Genomic DNA, 25,655 nt, shown 5'->3' with positions numbered 1-25,655 from the left:
ACGTAGTAAATTGACAAGCTAGACAGCTCACTGCCTGTACATACTGTGACTGTGAGTGACAATTCGCGGATCTACGGATTATTTCCACTGTATACGATGGTAAAAAAGTGTGTAGTGAAAGTTCATTATGTCTACCTATTGAAACTATTCTTTAAATTCGTTTCTTAAGACAAGGATTTTTTAAAGATGTTACCTTGACAGTTTCGGCGATAAACTTCCGCCTTCTTCAAAACAGTCACCAGATGTCGAGTGGTGACGTGCCTTATCAGCTGATGTTACTCTAAGGAGGCGTGAACGTCCCGCCCAATTTGACAGGAGCCGTAGAGGGGACATGGTGGCGTGAACTACCTGTCAAAGGAGGCGTGAACTACCTGTCAAATTGGGCGGGACGTTCACGCCTCCTTAGAGTAACATCAGCTGATAAGGCACGTCACCACTCGACATCTGGTGACTGTTTTGAAGAAGGCGGAAGTTTATCGCCGAAACTGTCAAGGCACACACGGACTGGCCATCGGGAGTTTTCCCGGTGGGCCGGTGGTTCAGTGTGGGCCGGCGGAGGAAAAAACAGTTGCGCGCTGGCCTTTAATATACGGAGCCGTAGAGGGGACATGGTGAATAAAAAAATAAAGCGTGGGAACGACTTATAAGGCGTGTGCACGAGTTATAACCCGTGCGCACGCTTTGCATTAAGGCGCGCGCTCGGGTAGTTAAAAGTGAGGGGACGAGTTACAAATCGTTCCCTCGCTTTCATTAAGGCGTGTGCACGAGATATTAATACGTGCGCTCGAGTTATAAAGGCGTGCGCACGGGTTATTAAAAAGTGAGGGAACGTCTTAAAACGCGTTCCCTCGGTTTATATCCAAGGCATGGGAATGATATCCTATGTCGTTCCCTCGACTTATTAAAATATTCCCACAATATCCTTGTTTTCGTTGCCTCCACACACACGTACACACAGGCTGTAGCTCACCATGGTAGCTCCGGAAATACTAGACGCTATTTTATTCTATTTTAATATTGGACTCAGATACACAGAAATCCTCGATGCACTTGCATCTCAACATGGCTTTATTATAAGTCTTTATAACTCGAGCGCACATATTAATATCTCGTGCACACGCCTTAATGAAAGCGAGGGAACGATTTGTAACTCGTCCCCTCACTTTTAACTACCCGAGCGCGCGCCTTAACGCAAAGCGTGCGCACGGGTTATAACTCGTGCGCGCGCGATAAGCAATGTTAACAGTTTCTTTAAGAAACTGTTAACATTGCTTATTACAGTTAGCATTGCTTATTACAGTTGCGCGCTGGCCTTTAATATGATAAGCAATGTTAACAGTTTCTTTTTAATATGATAAGCAATGTTAACAGTTTCTTTAAGAAACTGTTAACATTGCTTATCATATTAAAGGCCAGCGCGCAACTGCTTTTTTTTTTTTTTTTCTCCGCCGGCCCACCGGGAAAACTCCCGCTGGCCAGTCCGTGTGTCAAGGTAACATCTTAAAAAATCCTTGTCTTAAGAAACGAATTTAAAGAATGGTAAAAAAGTGTGTCGCGTACAGCTGTTCTAAAACCAACAAAGACGGAGTCTCTCAGCATCAGTTCCCTGATCCTGATCAGAATAATGGATACGATCTTGCTGAGTGGAACCGGCAAGTAAAGCGGACGAGGGCAGACTGGTGCTAGTTGACGGCTAGTGCACATATTTATGCTGGTGAGTGTAAAGGGAAAAGTGGTTTTTATAGTCCATGGGAGAATCTTGAGGCGCGCTTTGAATGGGCTTCCCGAACCTTTAGGACAATTAAAGGGTTCTTTAACTAAACAAGAACTAGACGATCCCTGGACGAGTTCCTGCTTTGCACTTGTACGATACAGCCGTGACTGTCCCCATTCAGGCCCGCATTTTTCTTCTCCCCAAGCTCCGAACGCACACAAAGCAGACTTTGACAGCTGCAGTCATTTCCGTGTTGTTGGAAAGGCCGCTTGAACGCCATCGGTTCGCCCCAAATATACTGCCGATCACGACGCACATTTCGGCCCAGACCTCTGATTTAGTAGAAAAAATGTTGTGCATCGACTCACCTCGACTGGAACACGATTCACTTTCGTCTTCAGACGCAATTTCGTCTGAATAATCGCTGTCTGATTCACTCATTTCGCTTGTGTTTATACTGGATGCTGCCATCCTGGTCAATTTACTACGTCATCGGTCACGTGACTCCCGACTGGGACTTTCAGGAAATGCTTCCCAGAAGCTCGGTTTTGTCGCTCAAATACACCCCTTTGATGGGGAAATTTTTTATTTTTAATTTGCATACATTGAATATATACCCTTATACTACATTTTCATCAATAGTGGGTTCTAAAATTCTAAAATTCTAGAACTACTTTAAGCTAAGAGAGATGAGACTGAGATGGTATGGGCACATCCTGAGAAGAGATACAGAGCATGTTGGAAGGAGAATGTTGAGGATGGAGCTGCCAGGCACACGAAAGCGAGGAAGGCCAAAGAGAAGATACCGTACATGGATGTGGTGAGAGAGGACATGAAAGTGGCAGGTGTGGTAGAGAAGGATGCGGGAGACAGGGAGCAATGGAGATGAAAGATCCACTGTGGTGACCCCTAATCGGGAGCAGCCAAAAGAAGAAGATATACATATACCGGTACACACACACACACACACACACACATTTTTATATAAAACACAATTATATTAATTTTCTTATTTGTATCTTTATTACAAGCTCTATGAACATCCCATAGAAGTTTTAATTCGTGTCACTATACTGTACGGGTGTGCATTTGAGCCTTTTAGCCTCAGTGTGAAATTTTGCACCTCCTCTTCCTCTAAGTGATCTATTTATTCTGACAGTAACTCTGAAGTTGTAGAAAAGTGACAACTATTTTCACACCACCCTAGTGATGCGTGTGACATTTTCACATTTTCACTCAAGTTTTAGATTAATATGCCAGCCGATATAAATACAAATGATTGGGCTTGCTGTTGGATTTGCAGAGAACGATATCTACCCAGGTATTCACTTCATAAAAAATATTACAAAATAAACCATAGTTGAGTCAATTAAAAATATCACACTGCATCAAACCATTATTTATTAGTAGTCAATATTGGTCCTTATATCCATCATCAAAAAATTCCATGCAGGGATTGGCCAAGGATGGCTCATGTGACAAAATAATTCTACCACTGATTAAGCAATGTTATCTCATGGGGTCAAAAAAAGAAAAGAAAAAAGGATATGGTGTGAGTCAGTCATGGTATAGCCTGGATATACCATGAACTGACGTCACAATTTCAAGCTATACGGCTGATTCAAGTCCCAGTTGTGGCTCCGCGAGCAGTTGTGTGTGTGTAGATCTATGCATCACGATCATGCCTAGCGAGGCAAGCAATAGATAGCATGGTGCATTGCACATGTGCAGGTCAAAGGTCACGCCAACATAAACAAACATACATAGCTGCCTGCAGTGAGTTTATGCCGAGATTCAATCATAACACTTTTAGCTTGTAATTTTTTGATGTGGACTATACATCGAATATACCTTGCACTGTTAGGCTCAGGTAATTATGGACTCTCTTCGGTGACTGACATAAGACTATTTTCTTCAGGGCTGCATTGCTTACAAAATAGTTCTATGCCAGTCACCTCAGAGAATCCATAATTTCAAGCAGAGCCTCTCAGTGCATGGTATATTTGATTATTAGTACATATTTATCCCTGAGTAAATGCTAACTTGATTAAATGCTGGCTATAGGATAAAATTATTATTCAACTTTAAACAAAGTAAAAATCATATCACTAAGAACACAGAAAACATCCATCCATCCATCCATCATGCTTATCCTGTGCAGGATTGCGGGCAAGCTGGAGCCTACCCCAGCTGACAATGGGCGAGAGGCGGGGTACACCCTGGATAAGTTGCCAGATCATCACAGGGCTGACACATGGAGACACACAACCATTCACACTCTCATTCACACCTACGGTCAATTTAGAGCCACCGAATAGCCTAACCTGCATGTCTTTGGACTGTGGGAGAAGCCGGAGCACCCGGAGGAAACCCACACAGACATGGGGAGAACATGCAAACTACATACAGAAAGGCCCCCATAGGCCGCTGGGCTCGAACCCAGGACCTTCTTGCTGTGAGGTGACAGTGCTAACCACTACACCACTATGTCGCCCACACAGAAAACAATAAAAGTAAAATTTACAATAGTGCAAAGGAAGTACATATTAGTAATACAACGAAATTGTACCAAAAATCACCCAATAATAAAGTCAGAAATCATCACAGCTGCTCATCACTAAAACTGCACTTACTGACAGAACACACAAACACACTGGGAGCTTTTGTTTTTCAAAGCTGGATTCAAAAGATAAATGTGAAACCCTGCTACAGTTACAGTGGGGCAAAAAAGTATTTAGTCAGTCACCAACTGTGCAAGTTCTCCCACTTAAAAAGATGAGAGAGGCCTGTAATTTTCATCATAGGTATACCTCAACTATGAGAGACAAAATGAGAAAAAAAAATCCAGAAAATCACATTGTCTGATTTTTAAAGAATTTATTTGCAAATTGTGGTGGAAAATAAGTATTTGGTCAATAACAAAAGTTCATCTCAATACTTTGTTATATACCCTTTGTTGGCAGTGACAGAGGTCAAACGTTTTCTGTAAGACTTCACAAGGTTTTCACACACTGTTGCTGGTATTTTGGCCCATTCCTCCATGCAGATCTCCTCTAGAGCAGTGATGTTTTGGGGCTGTCGCTGGGCAACACGGACTTTCAACTCCCTCCAAAGATTTTCTATGGGGTTGAGATAGGGTGACCAGATTTCCCTAGTCTGAAACCGGGACACTTTTGCGTGCGACCATGCTCGTGCACGCACACCTTTTTTTTACGTAAACGTGACACTCAGAGAGGTGCTCTTATCATTTTATTGAAGCTCACATTTATCAACATCTCACATGAAATAAAACAAACAGGCATTTTGTTATCTAGTAGCATAGTGGTATACAGATCAGTTAAATTATGGTCAGACAACAGATTTTGTAATGGCTGAGAATAGGCCAGGCTATGTCCATAGGCCAAATTTAAACTGATTTATTTCACCTGTTTGTGAGAACACCAAGAAGAATGCATATGCACATGTAGGCTATAGCTCTAAAATTGTATGCACTATAGCATGAACTTAAAAAGTAGTTATGTGACCTCAACATAGCCTAGGTCAGAATCAACCTTACTAACCATTCCCCACAACTGAATGAATAAAGCAAGAAGATGTGTACAAAAGTGAACACTTTAATGGAAGACAAGCTGTTCAACACAGCAATATGGCCAAACCAGGGGCGCAGATAGGATTTTTGAACTGGGGGGGGGGACTGAGCTGTCAGCAAATGATTCCATTTTGTGTATATATGTATGTGTGCGTGTGTGTGTGTGTGTGTATATATATATATTATATACACTACCGTTCAAAAGTTTGGGGTCACTTTGAAATGTCCTTATTTTTGAAAGAAAAGCACTGTTCTTTTCAATGAAGATCACTTTAAACTAATCAGAAATACACTCTATACATTGCTAATGTGGTAAATGACTATTCTAGCTGCAAATGTCTGGTTTTTGGTGCAATATCTACATAGGTGTATAGAGGCCCATTTCCAGCAACTATCACTCCAGTGTTCTAATGGTACAATGTGTTTGCTCATTGCCTCAGAAGGCTAATGATGATTAGAAAACCCTTGTACAATCATGTTAGCACAGCTGAAAACAGTTTAGCTCTTTAGAGAAGCTATAAAACTGACCTTCCTTTGAGCAGATTGCGTTTCTGGAGCATCACATTTGTGGGGTCGATTAAATGCTCAAAATGGCCAGAAAAATGTCTTGACTATATTTTCTATTCATTTTACAACTTATGGTGGTAAATAAAAGTGTGACTTTTCATGGAAAACACAAAATTGGCTGGGTGACCCCAAACTTTTGAACGGTAGTGTGTATACATGTTATTTCACCTCCCTCACTGCCATCACCAGGAACTACCTGCAGGCCAGGACAATGATAACATTTTAACATAGCCTATGGAAATCCAAAGTTTACACATTATCATCACGCACAGAAATTGCAAAACTGCAAAACTAGTTTTAAAACCGCTAAGTTCCAACTGTTAAACATAGCGAGAGGTTGGGCTACGCGTGTGTGTGTAAAGTGTAAACCAGTGCATCCTGACTTTCTAACTATGCCTGTGTGTTGCGTGAGCGGCAGTCAGTCAACAACTCTTCGCAAAGTTTCCTTATGAAACAATAAGCTCGCTGATATTATGTCAGGGAACGCCAGATTAAACATTAAAACTGCCTTCTTATTGTTAAAAGCGCTATACAAATAAACTTGACTTGACTTCTGAGCACTGTATCTACAGGCTACCACCGAAAGAAGGAGGCTACCAGAAAGGCATCACTCCGTACGATTTTACTTTCACTACGACATTACTTTGAACAGACTATCAAAACATTGCAAGGTGATATGATAAAGTAAGGCACAGTTTACTTACAGTCTTTTTTTTTTTTTGAAAAAACGATGCAATCGTTTTCTGCCTTTCGGCACCCTTCATCATGCCGTGTTGGGGTCCTGAACTAGGAGGAGCTGTCCCCGATATGCCTGTCAAACTTGTTGTGGGTAACCATAGCAACCAAGCTCGAGCTCGCAACCTGTGCAGTCTGCGCAGTTGCAACTATGTCTGTACTGCTGTGCACCTCAATAAACCGAATGGTAATTAGTCTTTTGATTTTTCCGTGAGGTTTGCCTTATGCAAAGAAAGACAGCATAGACGTTTTTTCCTCCCTATAAGTGGGGGGGACCGAACAAGGTGAATTTAAATCTGGGTGGGACGAATCCCCCCGTCCCCCCCTCTATCTGCGACCGTGGGCCAAACTGTCAGAATGGTATGTTAAACAGAAACAAAAAAGAGACAAGTGATTTGAGAATATATACTACGGAAGCCGAGAGAGGATATAATCCTTTTTTTATTCACCTTGTTATCCCGAGATAACGACATAATTAATTCAGGATCTCGAGAAAACAACACAACTAATTCGAGATCTCGAGAAAACAAAACCGTTATTTCATGATCTCGAGTAAACAGCTGAGAAATGGTTCATTCAGGTGCGCCAAGAGACTTGTGATATACTGACTTTGGGGCTATTTCTCATTCTGTATAGACGCAACTTTGGTGATTAGAAGGCAATATTTTGATCAGGGGTTGACACAGGGAGAGATTGCATTAAGTCTTTTAATAAGGGATAATTTCAAAATTAGCCCGCGGCACCTCCGCAGAAGACTGGCCCGGCCTCGTCTCTACCGACGGAGATACAGTGATCCAGCTGAGATCATGAAATAATTGCTTTGTTATCTCGAGATCTCGGAATAACGGTTTTGTTTTCTCGAGATCTCGAATTAGTTGTGTTGTTTTCTCGAGATCCTGAATTAATTATGTCATTATCTCAGGATAACAAGGTGAATAAAAAAAAAGGAGTGCACAGCATTTGCAGCATAGGCTACCCAACTCAGTACAAGAACAAAGCACTTACAGTGTGTGCAGTAGGCTTCGTGCGCGTTGTTCTGCACCTCTTGGAGGAAGGGGTAGGTGCCCTGTAAACCTTTGGAAAAGGTACATTTTCTTTTCGGCATAATTGCTGCAGCATTACTGCTGCGAGCTGCTAGACAAAGAACATTCATGCCAGTTAATGTTTATTTTATTGTTGCATGGCAACACGTTCTGTTGTCTGGAATAATGTAGCTAACTAAACACCCATGCCACAGGGCCAGGGGGCAGTAACCAGGAAAGTTTGCGATTCCTGTCAATTCATCAAAATAGTAAATAAAGACATTTCTCCGCTAATGATTCCCACGCTGCTCAGTCGCAAACGTCGCGAGTGGCGAAAACCGGGACATATCAGTGTCCCGATAGACTTTTGTCGGGACTCGGGACACACAACCCCAAATCGGGACTGTCCCGGTAAAACCAGGACGTCTGGTCACCCTAGGTTGAGATCTGGAGACTGGCTAGGCCACTCCAGGACCTTGAAATGCTTCTTACGAAGCCACTCCTTCATTGCCCGGGCAGTGTGTTTGGGATCATTGTCATGCTGAAAGACCCAGCCACATTTCATCTTCAATGCCCTTGCTGATGGAAGGAGGTTTTCACTCAAAATCTCACGATACATGGCCCCATTCATTCTTTCCTTTACACGGATCAGTCGTCCTGGTCCCTTTGCAGAAAACCAGCCCCAAAGCATGATGTTTCCACCCCCATGCTTCACAGTAGGTATGGTGTTCTTTGGATGCAACTCAGCATTCTTTCTCCTCCAAACACGACAAGTTGAGTTTTTACCAAAAAGTTCTATTTTGGTTTCATCTGACCATACGACATTCTCCCAATCCTCTTCTGGATCATCCAAATGCTCTCTAGCAAACTTCAAATGGGCCTGGACATGTACTGGCTTAAGCAGGGGGACACATCTGGCACTGCAGGATTTGAGTCCCTGGCGGCGTAGTGTGTTACTGATGGTAGCCTTTGTTACTTTGGTCCCAGCTCTCTGCAGGTCATTCACTAGGTCCCCCCGTGTGGTTCTGGGATTTTTGCTCACCGTTCTTGTGATCATTTTGACCCCACGGGGTGAGATCTTGCGTGGAGCCCCAGATCGAGGGAGATTATCAGTGGTCTTGTATGTCTTCCATTTTCTAATAATTGCTCCCACAGTTGATTTCTTCACACCAAGCTGCTTACCTATTGCAGATTCAGTCTTCCCAGCCTGGTGCAGGTCTACAATTTTGCTTCTGGTGTCCTTTGACAGCTCTTTGGTCTTGGCCATAGTGGAGTTTGGAGTGTGACTGTTTGAGGTTGTGGACAGGTGTCTTTTATACTGATAACGAGTTCAAACAGGTGCCATTAATACAGGTAACGAGTGGAGGACAGAGGAGCCTCTTAAAGAAGTTGTTACAGGTCTGTGAGAGCCAGAAATCTTGCTTGTTTGTAGGTGACCAAATACTTATTTTACCGAGGAATTTACCAATTAATTCATTAAAAATCCTACAATGTGATTTCCTGGATTCTTTCCCCCATTCTGTCTCTCATAGTTGAAGTGTACCTATGATGAAAATTACAGGTCTCTCTCATCTTTTTAAGTGTGAGAACTTGCACAATTGGTGGCTGACTAAATACTTTTTTGCCCCACTGTAGGTCCATATATATTTGGACACTGACACAAAGTTTTTTTTTTTTACCTGTTTACTGAAACATATTCAGGTTATAGTTATATAATGGACATGGACTTAAAGTGCAGACTTTCAGCTTTCATTTGAGGGTATCCACATTAAAATTGGATGAAGGGTTTAGGAGTTTCAGCTCCTTAACATGCGCCACCCTGTTTTTAAAGGGACCAAAAGTAATTGGACAATTGACTCAAAGGCTATTTCATGGGCAGGTGTGGGCAATTCCTTCGTTATGTCAGTCATTCTCAATTAAGCAGATAAAAGGCCTGGAGTTGATTTGAGGTGTGGTGCTTGCATTTGGAAGATTTTGCTGTGAAGAAAACATGCGGTCAAAGGAGCTCTCCATGCAGGTGAAACAAGCCGTCCTTAAGCTGCGAAAACAGAAAAACCCCATCCGAGTAATTGCTACAATATTAGGAGTGGCAAAATCTACAGTTTGGTACATCCTGAGAAAGAAAGAAAGCACTGGTGAACTCATCAATGTAAAAAGACCTGGACGCCCACAGAAGACAACAGTGGTGGATGATCGCAGAATAATTTCCATGGTGAAGAGAAACCCCTTCACAACAGCCAACCAAGTGAACAACACTCTCCAGGAATTAGGCCTATCAATATCCAAATCTACCATAAAGAGAAAACTGTATGAAAGTAAATACAGAGGGTTCACTGCACGGTGCAAGCCACTCATAAGCCTCAAGAATAAAAAGGCTAGATTGGACTTTGCTAAAAAACATCTAAAAAAGCCAGCACAGTTCTGGAAGAACATTCTTTGGACAGATGAAACCAAGATCAACCTCTACCAGAATGATGGAAAGAAAAAAGTATGGCGAAGGCGTGGTATAGCTCATGATCCAAAGCATACCACATCATCTGTAAAACACGGCAGAAGCAGTGTGATGGCTTGGGCATGCATAGCTGTCAGTGGCACTGGGTCACTAGTGTTTATTGATGATGTGACACAGGACAGAAGCAGCCGGATGAATTCTGAGGTATTCAGAGACATACTGTGTGCTCAAATCCAGCCAAATGCAGCCAAACTGATTGGTCGGCATTTCATAATACAGATGGACAATGACCCAAAACATAAAGCCAAAGCAACCCAGGAGTTTATAAAAGCAAAGAAGTGGAATATTCTTGAATGGCCAAGTCAGTCACCTGATCTCAACCCAATTGAGCATGCATTTCACTTGTTAAAGACTAAACTTCAGACAGAAAGGCCCACAAACAAACAGCAACTGAAAACCACTGCAGTAAAGGCCTGGCACAACATTAAAAAGGAGGAAACACAGCATCTGGTGATGTCCATGAGTTCAAGACTTCAGGCAGTCATTGCCAACAAAGGGTTTTCAACCAAGTATTAGAAATGAACATTTTATTTCCAATTATTTAATTTGTCCAATTACTTTTGAGCCCTTGAAATGAAAGGATTGTGTTTTAAAAATGCTTTAGTTCCTCACATTTTTATGCAATCATTTTGTTCAACCCACTGAATTAAAGCTGAAAGTCTGAACTTCAACTGCATCTGAATTGTTTTGTTCAAAATTCACTGTGGTAATGTACAGAACCAAAATTAGAAAAATGTTGTCTCTGTCCAAATATTTATGGACCAAACTGTATTTAACATTCAGACACTTCAGTTTCTATCACTCTGTTGTCCTCATCAGATTCAACTGTAAAATACATGTTAATGAGCAGTTCAGTTTAGCCTACTGATAAATGTTATGGTTCGATTTTATGGCTAATAAAAAGACACCTCAGTGAGGTGTTTAGGGAAATCTGACATTGCATGGGTGAATCAGATGCCACCTCTGTTGCTCTGACTAGACTGTACTTTTATTTCCCTTTGTCTTTTGTGTTTCCTTTACTCAAAATGCACAGATGACATTTGGATTGATTGACCACAGAATAGTTTCACACAACACAAATAAGTTTACTCACCACTTTACAGGAATTTTACACACAACCCACCATGGCTGAAGATCCTCAGAAATACAGATCAAGACAACAGAAACAAACTTCAGAGCACAGCAACATCTCATCTCATTATCTCTAGCTGCTTTATCCTGTTCTACAGGGTCGCAGGCAAGCTGGAGCCTATCTCAGCTGACTATGGGCGAGAGGCAGGGTACACCCTGGACAAGTCGCCAGGTAATCGCAGGGCTGACACAGACACAGACAACCATTCACACTCATGGTCAATTTAGAGTCACCAGTTAACCTAACCTGCATGTCTTTGGACTGTGGGGGAAACCGGAGCACCCGGAGGAAACCCACGCAGACACGGGGAGAACATGCAAACTCCGCACAGAAAGGCCCTCGCCAGCCACGGGGCTTGAACCCGGACCTTCTTGCTGTGACGCGACAGCGCTTACCACTACACCACCGTGCCGCCCAGAGCAACATTATATTATTTATATTGTATCAGCAGACATTACTTTGTACTTCAAGGAATCTAAACAATAGAGTACTTAGAATGAAAATACCAGTGGTGCAATTTTGAAGCCAGGGGCCTCGAGTACAGATTTATTTTCATGAACTATCCTTATATTAATTATTCCAATTTGTGCTTTAATATTTGTTTATATTTGTTAAAGCAATAGAGGGTTGTTGTTTTTTTATTAACAGACTTTTCACTTGTAGAACTGTGTCCAACTTGGCATTATTTATAGGCCTGCAGGTTTTTGAGATTAGATTTGACTAAACCAGGTGGCACGGTGGTGTAGTGGTTAGCACTGTCGCCTCAGAGCAAGAAGGTCCTGGGTTTGAGCCCAGTGGCTGGCGAGGGCCTTTCTGTGCGGAGTTTGCATGTTCTCCCCGTGTCTGCGTGGGTTTCCTCTGGGTGCTCTGGTTTCCCCCACAGTCCAAAGACATGCAGGTTAGGCTAATTGGTGGCTCTAAATTGACTGTAGGTGTGAATGTGAGTGTGAATGGTTGTTTGTTTCTACGTGTTAGCCCTGCGATGACCTGGCAGCTTGTCCAGGGTGTACCCCGCCTCTTGCCCATAGTCAGCTGGGATAGGCTCCAGCTTGCCTGCGACCCTGCACAGGATAAGCAGCTACAGATAATGGATGGATTTGACTAAACACATTTAATTTGTCTGTGAAGATTCTCAGTCATCCAGGTCATAGTAAACTGTGGGTGGTAAAAGGGAGCAACTGGACTTGCTTGAAGATTCTTGAAGACGTTTCACCTCTCATCCGAAAGGCTTCTTCAGTTCTGTCTGATTAACAGGAAGTATCAGGTATTTATCCTCTCATGGATGAAAAGCAATCCTAAGGTGTTGTTGAGTCATCCTGTTGGTGTGGGACACTGGGGGCTGGGTATGAACGGCCTAGAGAGTTGTTGGGGTGATCAATGGGTTGTTGGTTCTCTCTGTCCTCCTGTGAGTCACTGAAAACGGCTGGGTTTTGGTGCGCATTCAGTTGTCTGGGAAGTGTGCCAAGGACTGACCCACACCAACAGAATGACTCAACAACAACTTAGGATTGCTTTTCATCCATGAGATGATAAATACCTGATACTCCCTATTAGTCAGACAGAACTGAAGAAGCTTGTCGGATGAGAGGTGAAACATCTTCAAGAATCTTCAAGCAAGTCCAGTTGCTCTCTTTTACCACCCATAGTCAACCCATTTAATTCCAGTGATCAGGTAAACAGGATAATAACTCAATAATAAATGTAATCACTTCCATAATGGTATGTAATGGATTATGTCACTAACATCATAATAATAAATCAATCATAATAAATTTGACAATCTCCCATAAATGTGGCCTCTTTGCTATGGCATCTTCTGGATCCCCAATAAACATACTAGTGCATCTCAAAAAATTAGAATACCATGAAAAAGTTCATTTTTTTTCATAATTTAATTCAAAAAGGTAAACTTTCATATATTCTATATTCATTACATGTAAAGTGAAATATTTAAAGCCTTTTTTGTTTTAATTTTGATGATTATGGCTTATAGCTCATGAAAATCAGAAATCCAGTATCTCAAATTATTAGAATATTCCCTAAGATCAATCAAAAAAAAGGATTTACAATACAGAAATGTCCAACTTCTGAAAAGTATATTCATTTATACACTCAATACTTGGTTGGGGCTCCTTTACCATGAATTACTGTATCAATGCGGTGTGGCATGGAGGTGATCAGTCTGTGGCACTGCTGAGGTGTTATTGAAGCCCAGGTTGCTTTGATAGTGGCCTTCAGCGTATCTGTATTTTTGGGTCGGGTGTTTCTCATCTTCCTCTTGACAATACCCCATAGATTCTCTATGGGGTTCAGGTCAGGCAAGTTGGCTGGCCAATCAAACATAGTAATATCATGGTCAGCAAACCATTAGGTAGTAGTTTTGGCACTGTGGGTAGATGCTAAGTCCTGCTGGAAAAGAAAATCAGCATCTCCAAAAAGCTCGTCAGCAGATGGAAGCATGAAGTGCTCTAAAATCTCCTGGTAGATGGCTGTGTTGACTTTGGACTTGATAAAATACAGTGGACCAACACCAGCAGATGACATGGCACCCCAAATCATCACAGACTGTGGAAACTTCACACTGGGCTTCAAACACTTTAGATTCTGTGCCTCTCGACTCTTCCTCCAGACTCTAGAACCGTGATTTCCAAATTAAATGCAAAATGTACTTTCATCTGAAAAGAGGACTTTGGACCACTGAGCAACAGTCCATTTCTTTCTCTCCTTAGCCCAGATAAGACACTTCTGACATTGTCTCTGGGTCAGGAGTAGCTTGATATTAGGAATGCGAAAGTTGTATCCCCTTTCTTGAAGATGTCTGTTCGTGATGGGTCTTGATACACTGACACCAGCCTCAGTCCACTCCTTGTGAAGCTCTCCCACGTTCTTGAATCAACTTTTCTTGACAATCCTCTCAAGACTGTGGCTATCCCTGTTGCTTGTGCACCTTTTCCAGCCACTCTTTTCAGCAATGACCTTTTGTGGCTTACCCTCCTTGTGGAGGGCATCAATGATCATCTTCTGGACAACAGTCAAGTCAGCAGTCTTCCCATGATTGTGGTTTGTGTACTGAACTAGACTGAGAGATACACTGTGTTCATACTGTTTTACTCAAACTCGAAATGAAATATTCTAATATATTGAGATGTTTTTGTACTGTATGCCATACTGATTAAAATTAAAATAGAAAAATGCTTGAAACATTTTAGTGTAATGAGTCTATAATATATAACATTTTCACTTTCTTAAATAACTGATAGAAAATATTGAACTTTTTCACAATATTCTAATTTTTTGAGATGCACTAGTACATGGAGAACCCTTTCCTGCACATGCACAAACAATGTCATCAGTGTTTTTCCATTTTCTAGATCCATCTACATTTCCTACTCCTCACTAGTGGTTGCAGTAGTGGTGATGGTACACTACAAATACAGAAGTCTTCAAACCCATGGCTAAGCTAGTTATATGCCATAAACAAAGATGAAAAAAGTGCATGAGTATTGATGAAACATCCAATTTCATAACGTATTTCAGAGATACAATTTGTATAATTCTGTTTGCTCTCAAACCTGAATAAACTGCACTTGTATAATAATGTGCACTTCTTATTGGTTGTACGACATTACATATATTTTGTAGTTTCAGCCAGCTTTGTTTTCTAAAACAGAAAATAAACCCTTAGGAATTAGGAATGTAAGTCACGTTTTATAAGACTAAATAATTATGGAACAACTATAACTATTTTATTTAAACAGTATATAACCACACATATTAAAATGAACACTGACCTGTTTTAGCAAACTCTTAGCTCATGAATGTTTTACTTTTGAGTAATCCTGGTGGTTTCTGTTTGAGTCTATAAGCAACAATAAAAATAAAAAAAATCACATGATCTTGGCCACTGTATGATTTCATACATCTCAGTGAACAGAACCATTTCTCTTTGTAACTATGATACAAAGCTCGGCTCCAAGTCAACTGTCTGCATGTACATTATTTTTTCCTTGTTTCTTCCTTGTGCCTTTCCTCTTCCAACCTCTTTTCTGCTGCTCTTCATCAGAGTCAGACTCGCAACTCTCCAGCTCCGCATCAGCAGTAGTAGAGCACATTTTTCTTTGCCTCCTAGGCTGATCTTCGTTCCTTATGGGTCTCCCGATTGGTTTGTTCTCCTCTGCTGGCACACAGCTAGAGTCAGTGATGCCATGGTGCCTCTGCCGGTGGTTCCTCAGGCTGATGTTGTGATTAAAAGACTCTCCACAATGCTCACAGAGGAAGGGTTTCTCTCCTGTGTGGAGACGCATGTGAGACTTCAGGTGTCCATCCTGGTTGAAGGAACGGTTACACACCTCACACTTGAAAGGCTTCTCCCCTGAGTGGATGCGCAAGTGTCTCTCATATCTGTAAAGCTCAGAAAATTTACTATTGCATATGCTGCAGGTGTGTTTCTTTTGACCTGGGTGGGTCTTTAAATGCTCATTGCGTGTAACAAAATCTCTAAATTTTTCTGGACAGTCTGGGCATATATAGCACAGCGCGTCTTCTTTGTGACTCTGCTCATGCTCTAGCTTGGACTGTTTTGTATCAAATACCATCATGCAGTATTTACAAGCATGTTGGTAGTCTCTGTGCAAGCGACGGTAATGCACTTTTTGTCCAATTTCAGTGATGAAGCGTTTGTGACACACATTACAGGAAAACGGTTTGATTTTGTACTCGCACACATGACCCTTCTTGTTGCGGTCCGTCTCCACCCTGATTGTTTTATTACAGTCCTGACAGATCTTGTGTTCGTAAAGGTTGCTACCATGCTCAGCAATGGCATGCAGACGAAAACTCTGGGCATCACTAAAATGAACAGAGAAGTCCTTTAAACTGGGGTTCTGGACATCACTGCCAGAGACACACGCCGTACAGCAATAGTAGTTCTTGTGCCTCTGAATTACACAAAGCATTTTAGCTACAGCTTCACAGTCGATACACCAAATTACTGGTTTAATAGTGTTCTGAAATGGTTTCTTGGTAAAGCCCTTGTTAGGAATTTCTTCATTACAGCTCTCCAAAGCCTTGTCTGAGGACTTTGGCAGGTGCTTGTCCGAATCTTCTTGCTGTCTCTTTTTAGAGGATTCATCACTCGCTTTCTCAGTGAGCCCTTTACTTCTGTCCTCATCAGTAAGCATTTCATCATCTGCACTCACATTAGCTTCGTCCAAGGAACTCAACAGGTACACGTCAAAATCCTCTTCCTGTTTGTTTTGAGAGGACTTGTCACTTTCTTTCTCAGCAAGCTGATCACCATTACACTCATCAGTAAAAAGTTCCTCATCAGCTGTCAGCGTGTCAGAAGACTCAGTGTAATTTGGGTTAGTGGTTTCTTCACTTATCAGGGCAATATTTGAATCATCTTCCTCATTACTGTCCTCATGTGTTTCCATCAGGAGACTCAGCTCCTCCTCCCTCACATTCTTGTCATGTTGCTCTCTCGTTGAAATGGAATCAGCAGCAGCTTGAGCACTGTCCTCACATGTTGGCTTTGGAGACTCAGTTGGGTGTTCCTGGACAATGGTCACAAGTATGCTGTCACACGATGGCCCATGAGCATCATCACATGGTGAACACTCATCAGTTACCTGAGGAGAAGAGACAGGCTTGGAATTATCACAACCTGTATACAGAAACTATTTCCTGATTCAACAAATGAAGCTTGTGCAGAAATCAGGATCAGAAAAAAAACACCTCTTTATTGGTTACTGAAGTTCACCAGAACAATTATGGCATAAAAGGCAAACATCAAAAAGTGATTTCTATTGCACGCTCCAAGTCCAAGCATTGACTTGCTGTAGGGACTTGTTTTCCTTAAATACACACCTCGTTGTTTGGTAGAACGGCTGCCTGAGAGGTCCACACTCTGTAGTTACAGCAGATCAGGCACTCTTGTCTGAAAGTGAGATTCTCACCTCTGCCTTTCCCTCGGATCCGACACTCACTGGAGCACTCCAGACAGTGGAACATCATATGCCCAAACATCTCCTTGGTCAAGGATACATAACTGTACAACAGTTTAAAAAAAAAGTTATGCATGTGGAATGTTATGGAATCAAAACAAAAAAAAAGTAACAAATTGCAGCTTTCTTTCCTGAGGCACTAGCATGCGACAAAGCATGATGGACATAAAGCCGCAATTAAAGTTTAAATGCGACACACTAGCACGTGACAAAGCATGACAATGCAAAAAGCTGCTTTTTATAGTAAATTCCACAAAATTCTTTTAGCTGTCCCATTGGTTTTAATTGGAATTTCCAGTAGCTCTGTCCGTCTAGTGCATTTGTTGTTTTCCCTTTAGTCCATTCTTTGACTTTTTTAACTCTTTGATTACACACTTTGTGTAGTGTTTTACTGTCTCCTATGGATATGGCTTTTTCTCCTCAACAGAACGGTGGCAGCACCATTCAAGAGATCAGCTGTTTGCACTACAAAGAAATGCTGGCAGTGTTTACCCTTTTTTCTCTCCGCCTACTCAAGCGAGTAGGATGCTTCTTTGCTTTGCTCCTGCTTGATCTTTATTTTACTTTACTTTCTCATTTAATTTCCACTATTTTTTCATTTCATAAGCTTTTAATTTAATTTTAATTTAATTTCCACTATTTTTTAATTTTATTTTTCATCTTTATAAGATAAGTTAGTTTTTAAAACAAAATGCCAGGGGGCAAAAAATCCAGGAGATCCTGCAGAAAATGCACAGAACTAGAACAGAGGATTTCTATCCTGGAATCAAAGATTGATGCTCTGCCAAAGACGGACGAATTAAGAGCGATATCTCAGGAAAGGAGTACAGAAACAGTGGCTGAGAATGCAGAGATTGCACCCCGACAGGCCGATGGCATTGCAGATCGAGTGGATGAATTCATCGATCTAACAGGGCAAAATGTGAGTACAGAAAACTAGCACATGATGGGTGGCAGGCCCAAAAATAAAAACAGAAGAGTAATTACCTCAACACCAGCTCATTCTGATACTATGCAACCAATGCTCCACAGCCATGCTATTAGAAATAGAGCTAGGTCTACAAATTACAATAGGATTTACAATCCTATGGAAAATCCACAGCCCATAAGGCTTCAGAACAAATTTGAATGCCTCAGGGATGTGGAAGCGGAATTTTCAGGCGGACAAACACATCGTAGAAAGAGATCGCACCATAACCGAAGAGCTGTGGGAAAAGGCAAAAAGCAGCTCGTAACACCACCTGATCCCACAACCCTTGTTCTTGGTGATTCCACTGTAAGACATTTAAAAGGACATGGGATGATTATTTGCTGCCTTCCAAATGCATCCATCTCTGACACCAAAGACAGCATTTTGAAACTCATGTCCGAGCATAAAACTATCAAACGTATTGTTGTGCATGTGGGAGCAAATGATGTTTTCAGAGAACAGCTGTTTGTCCAAGAGGATTTCAGAAAACTTTTTTCTCATCTCTATAAGACTGGAATACAATCTTTTATCAGTGGCCCACTCCCTGCAAGGGGAAGCTTTGCATTTACTCGACTCTTCAGTCTTAACACCTGGCTTGGAAAAACTTGTTTTTCATCTGGTATGAACTTTATAGACAATTTTAACCTTTTCTGGAATCGCAAAGAATTCTTCAAGCTGAACAGCACTGAACTCAGCTGGATTGGGACCAAAGTTTTAGCAGATCATTACAGACTTGCAATTTTCTCTCAGCCAACATTGAGGAAAACAGTTGATAAGATGTCGCAGACTGACCTAGTTACAAATATCAACAATACCTCTGCAAAGCCAAAACAATCATCTATGCAAGTCTTCACCAAGGACACACAGCCATCTGGGGCAGACTGCCAAGAACCATCTGGGGCAGACTGCCAAGGACATCAACAATCACACGGAGAATGTGAGCATGCGATTCCATCCAGATTGAGGACCTGACCAAAGATAATCATGTCAAGGCTGCATCACCCACATCTCGACCCCATGCAAGTATCACAGAGACTATCAGGGAGACAGTCACCACAGAGACAGTCATGGAAACACTTACAAAGACCTCACCAAAGTCTCGCTCTTCTGATTTTATTGTACCATCTCTGGCTCCCCCCTGCATGGATTTCCCTAATAGTATGCAGAGACTGCTGCCAATGGCTACACTCTCTTTTTCCAGCCCAAATCTGTCGCGACAAGTAGTGTACCCAGTTCATCAAAAATCAACCAACAGACTGAACTGTGTTTGCCCAGGACTTTCAGCTGGCTACCAATCTTTTTCACCATCTAAAAGATACATGACATCTCCAATCTTTCCACCCTCAAACCAAATGGAACATACAGAGAGTCTTGTATGATGTGCTGTGGGTCCCTGCATTGGGTGTAGTTTTGAAAACAAGCTGGGACCCAGTATGCCTATGCCATTCTCTATTCCTGTGTTGATAAGAAATAGAAAACATAGAGCATATTTAACCCAGGGGGTAAACCAGTCTAGTCTCCTTCCTGTTTCAAAACAACATCAGAGTACCCAAGCGGATATTACTTCTAGACTTTCTGTAAAGCTAGCTCTTCTGAACGTTAGATCACTTTCAAACAAGTCATTTTTAATTAATGATCTTATCTGCAAATACAATCTTGATTTTTTGCTTCTAACTGAAACTTGGCTGGATCAAGCAAATAGTGCTACCACCCTTATTGAAGCAGCTCCCCCAAATTTTAATTTTATGAATGTTACCCGACAGGGGAAAGGTGGAAGGATCGCAAATATATTCAAAGTTTCTTTTCAATGTAAACAATCCTCACTGGGTGATTTTACATCCTTTGAACACTTATGTGCACTTATTACATGCTCTCCTAACATATTGTTATTAACTATTTACAGGCCTCCGAGACATTCAACCAAAGTTTTTCAGGAAGAGTTTGGTGAACTGTTGTCAGTCATTTGCTTAGAGTTTGACTGCCTTATTATATCTGGGGATTTTAACTTGCATGTAGATAATCCTGCAAACACTTATGCCAGCGAACTACTTGCACTTATTGACAACTTCAACCTAGTACAACATGTACAGGGGTCGACCCACTCTCGTGGTCATACTCTTGACCTCGTCATCACAAAGGGTCTTACTGTTTCTACTACTGTTGTTGACCTGGCCTTATCTGATAATTTTTGTTTTTTCTCTGATGTTTCTATGTCTCCTCACATTCAGAACAGCTCAACGACTATGGGTAGGAGAGTCATAAACGACAACACGTGTTCTCTTTGAGCAAGCTCTCTCTCGGATCTCAACCAAAATGTCAGACTCTGTAGATGATTTACTGGAAATTTTTAATTTAAATATGACCCAAATTATGGATGATATTGCTCCATTCAAAATCAAAAGAGTCAATGACAAGCAGAAAGCACCATGGAAGCAATACCCAGCTGTTAAATTGCTAAAGAGAGAATGTAGAAAGACTGAAAGAAAATGGCGCAAATCTAAACTTCACATCCATTATCAAATCCATAAAGAGATGCTTTGTAAAGATAATTATGAAATTCATAAAGCAAGACAGTCTTTCTTCTCCAACATCATCAACAGGAATATGAACAATGCCCGTGTGCTATTTTCAACAGTAGAGAAGCTAACTAATCCCCCACCACAATTAGCACCTGAACTTCTCTCAGTTAATAAATGCAATGAGTTTGTATCCTTCTTCAAAGGTAAAATTGATAAAATACGGTAGAATATTGCTCATAATATATCTCAGTTGCAAATAATTGAAAAACTGCAATCACCAGTGACACAGACAGATAACTTCAACACAATGTCAGAATTTTGTTTAATTGATTATGAGACTCTTGAAAAAACTGTACAAAATCTCAGTTCCTCAACATCTGAATTGGACATTCTGCCCACCAACTTTTTTAAGTCTGTTCTTCATCTTATAATTACAGATGTGCTTCAAATCATAAATACATCCCTAGAGACTGGCATTGTTCCTGTGTCCCTGAAAAAAGCCGTTGTAAAGCCCCTACTTAAAAAGAATAATCTGGATGCTTCAGTATTAAACAACTACAGGCCAATCAAATCTACCATTCATCGGGAAAATCCTTGAAAAAATTGTCTTCAATCAATTAACTGCCTTCTTGATATCAAACAGCTGTTTTGATAACTTTCAGTCAGGATTTCGTGCCAATCATAGCACTGAAACAGCGCTGATTAAAGTTATAAATGACATACGTCTTAATACTGATGCAGGCAAAACATTGGTCCTGGTGTTACTGGACCTCAGTGCAGCTTTTAATACTGTTGATCACAACATACTGCTATATTGACTTGAACACTGGGTTGGGTTGACTGGTAAAGTTATCAATTGGTTAAAATCATACTTAAAAGACAGAATCTTCTTTGTTACCATGGGAAATTGTACCTCAACATCAATGTCCTTGACCTGTGGTGTCCCCCAGGGGTCGATTCTTGGACCATTACTATTCAACCTTTATATGCTCCCACTTGGGCAAATTATCAAGAACAACTCAATTTTGTATCACTGCTATGCAGATGACACCCAAATTTATTTTGCTCTGTCACCTAATGATTATACCCCCCTTGAATGTCTCTACCAGTGTATCGACCAAATCAATAACTGGATGTCACAAAATTTTCTTCAGCTGAACACAGATTAAACAGAAGTAATTCTATTTGGGAAAAAAGATGAAAGACTCAGGATTACCACTATTCTTGACACAAAGGGGATTAAAACAAAAGAAATGGTTAAAAATCTTGGTGTTTTCATTGACAGCGAGCTAAACTTTGACAGTCACATGAAAGCAATCACTAAAACGGCATTTTATCACCTAAAAAACATTTCCAAACTAAGAGGACTTATGTCAAAAAATGATCTGGAAAAACTTATACATGCCTTCATCTCTAGTAGGGTTGATTACTGCAATGGCCTTTTCACAGGCCTGCCAAAAAAGACCATCAAACGACTTCAGCTGGTTCAAAATGCAGCGGCTAGGGTTCTCACACGAACAACAAGAACAGAGCACATTACTCCAATTCTAAGGTCCCTTCACTGGCTTCCAGTAAGCTACAGAATTGACTGTAAAGCATTGCTGCTGGTGTACAAATCTCTAAATGGTACAGGGCCCAATTACCTCTCTGATATGTTACAGCGGCCTAACCCAATCAGATCTACCAGATCGCAGCAGCAAAATTTACTGGTAAAACCTGTTGTTAAAACAAAGTGTGGTGAAGCAGCTTTTAGCTACTATGCAGTACAGCTATGGAACCAACTGCCAGAGGACATCAAAAATGCTCCTGCTGTTGGCAGCTTCAAATCTAGATTAAAGACCAAGCTGTTTTCAGATGCTTTCTGCTAAATTATTAATATTGTCATCTCTACATCTTTTAAACTCTTAACTTTTACAGTCTCTGCATGTTTTAAATTTTACTTAACTTTTATTCTATTTTATTCTGCTGTTTTTTTTACTGAACTTTTACTTCATTTTATTATTTTATTTCTACTATTGTTTAATTCTTATTATTTTTCTTCCCCATTTATTTTATGTAATTTTATTTTCTATTGTTTACTGTTTTGCTTTTACTTCTGTAAAGCACATTGAACTGCCACTGTGTATGAAATGTGCTATATAAATAAACTTGCCTTGCCTTACCCTATACCGGAGGAACTGAGGCGGAACTACCAAGGCTGCAGAGCCGGCACGAAGGTGAGACCTAGGCGCCTGGAAAAGCAGTGGAGCTACAAGCCCTCTATTCCATCGATCGTGATGGGGAATGTGAACTCACTGGCTAACAAGACCGATGAGCTGGCTGCCCTGATAAGGAACCAGAAAATCTACAGGGAACGTAGCTTGTTGTGCTTTTCTGAAATGTGGTTAATTAGCAACATTCTGAATGCTAACATGGATCTACCTGGATTTACCACCGTAATGGCAGACCGACACCAAACTGTGTGGCAAGTGCAAGGGTAGGGGTCTCGCACTCATCGACAACAGGTGGTGCAACCTGGGGCATGTCACAGTTAAGGAGACTATATGTTGCAGGGACATTGAGCTGCTGGCAGTGAGTCTACAGCTGTATTACATGCCTACGGAGTTCTCGCATGCCATTGTTGTGTGCGTTTACATCCCCCCCACGAACGCTTGCAGAAACTGTGTGACATCATCCACTCCACAACTGTGAGGCTTCAAACTCAATATACAGAGGCTTTTATGGCGATCTCTGGTGATTTCAATCATGTCACACTGGATTCCACCCTCTCTGACTTTCATCAATTTGTGGACCATCCCACCAGGATAAACAGGACAATAGCCCTTATGTATGCTAATGTGAGAGATGCATACACAGTGCTACCCCCCTGCCCCTGCTAGGAAAATCAAAACACAACCTAATCTTTCTCCAGCCAAAGTACAAGCCACACGTGCAAAGGCAACCCACAACCACACACACATTCAGGAAGTGAATTGCTGAGGCAGAGGAGGCTCTGAGGGACTGTTTTGAGTCTACAGACTGGAGTGTGCTACAGGAGCCACATGGTGAGGATACAGAGGTGGTCCACACTGTACAACTGACTACCTTAACTTCTGTATGGAAATTGTGGTTTCTACAAGGACTATACGCTGCTTTCCAAATAATAAACCTTGGATTACCAGGTGATGTCAAGGACCTTCTTAATAAGAAGAGGACACTCAAGGATGGAGACCAGACGCAGCTGAAGTGTGTACAGGGTGAACTCAAAGTCAGGCTGAAAGAGGCAAAGGAGTCATACAGAAGGAAGGTGGAAAAAAGATACAGGAGAAAAACCCACAGGAGGTCTGGAATGGCATGAAGACCATTACAGGATGCGGGAGGAGTAGTGGCACAAACCAGCCCAACAAATTTTACAACAGGTTTGATAGCCCTGCTGCTGTCTCTGCCACCGCTGCAGCAACCACCCCGATACCTCCCCCATCAGCTTCTTCTATTGCTGACTGCACAGCTAACACCCCCACACCTCCCCAGCCAACTGCTGGTGACTGTCCATGTTGCACACACCCCTCTCCCTCACCTCAGCTATCAGACACACCTGGGGCCTCCCCACCATCACCACAGACCAGGTCAGAAGAGAGTTAAGGAGACTACACCCCAGGAAAGCAGGTGGCCCAGACAGAGTATGCCCTAGAAGGCTCAAGACCTGTGCTGTGGAACTGGGAGAGCCACTTCAACATGTCTTCAACTTGAGTCTGAGACCGGGTAGGGTACCTACACTACAGAAGACATCATGCCTCATATCAGTCTCAATGAAGGCACACCCCAGTGAACTCAACGACTTCAGGCCTGTTGCCCTTACATCACATATAATGAAGACCCTGGAACAGCTGCTGCTCTATATCCTAAGACTCCAGGTCTGCCATGCACTTGACCCACTGCAGTTCACCTACCAGGAGAATCTGGGTGTGGAGGATGCCATCCTCTATCTGCTACACAGAGCAAACTCTCGCCTGGGTAAAAGGAGCAGTGCTATGAGAATCATGTTCTTTGATTTCTCCAGCACCTTCAACACCATACAACCCCTTCTACTGAGAGACAAGCTGTTGCAGATGAGAGTGGGTCCACGCCTACTGTCCTGGACAATGGACTACCTCACAGGAAGACCTCAGTTTGTCAGACTGAGGGACTGCACATCTGAGACTGTGGTCAGCAGTACTGGTGCGCCACAGGGAACTGTGCTCTCCCCGATCTTGTTCACTATGTACACTGCTGACTTCACATACAACTCTGAGTCATGCCACATGCAGAAGTTTTCTGATGATACTGCAATAATGGAGTGTATTAGGGATGGACAGGAGGGTCAGTACAAGAGCCTGACTTTGTAAAATGGTGCAGCTGCATTTACCTGTCTAACCTCCAGTTTGCCAGAGATGGAGCGAGAGCATGTAAACACAAAGGAAAGTGGGTGCAATTTGTTCCAGCTGCCCGTGTAAAACGCACATTTAAAAACCCACTCAGTACAGTTTTAACAACAGGCTCTCTCAAACCTCTTCTCACACTCCTCTATGTTGATCTGGACAAGAATAGTCAAATTCATTCCCAAGTTCAAATGTTTTCATACAACCTTGTAAAACTGCAAACGCCCTCTTTCTTGGCATGGTCCACAAAACAAAGCCTCTATTCTGGACACCTTTACGATCAAGCATTCTTCCTCTCACAGCTTTACAAATCTTTCTTGTTCTTTGGGAAGTTCCTTGAGGTCATCCATACTGCTAACAAACTTTCTCGTTATACCAACAACGTATTATTCTTTTGTCTTTGGCCCTGCAACCACTTGTTCTTCAGCCAAACCTGCTTCTCCTACTACTTACACTTCCATCTCAGCTTCAGTCTTGACCTATAATAGCTTCT

The 25,655-nt window shown here is 41.8% G+C and overlaps 1 protein-coding gene across 3 annotated transcripts in view; it reads right to left on the bottom strand.

Annotated features, from left to right (window-relative positions):
• Positions 1 to 12,912: 12,912 nt before the first annotated feature.
• Positions 12,913 to 25,655, bottom strand: part of LOC132872193 (zinc finger protein 892-like) — a 33,643-nt gene continuing 20,900 nt past the window's right edge. For all 3 annotated transcript variants that reach the window (XM_060906867.1, XM_060907036.1, XM_060906949.1), the window contains 2 exons: positions 17,140 to 17,320; positions 12,913 to 16,901 (listed from right to left, as the gene is read on the bottom strand). In XM_060906867.1, the coding sequence (XP_060762850.1) occupies positions 15,249 to 16,901; positions 17,140 to 17,320 (1,834 nt within the window). In that variant the 3' untranslated portion in view covers positions 12,913 to 15,248. The remainder of the gene's footprint in view (positions 16,902 to 17,139; positions 17,321 to 25,655) is intronic.

The sequence above is a fragment of the Neoarius graeffei genome, chromosome 1 (genome assembly GCF_027579695.1).
Source record: "Neoarius graeffei isolate fNeoGra1 chromosome 1, fNeoGra1.pri, whole genome shotgun sequence".
In the NCBI taxonomy this organism is placed as follows: Eukaryota; Metazoa; Chordata; class Actinopteri; order Siluriformes; family Ariidae; genus Neoarius; species Neoarius graeffei.
The sequence above is the reverse complement of the archived record's forward strand: the minus strand, read 5'-3'. Positions and strand labels throughout refer to the sequence as shown.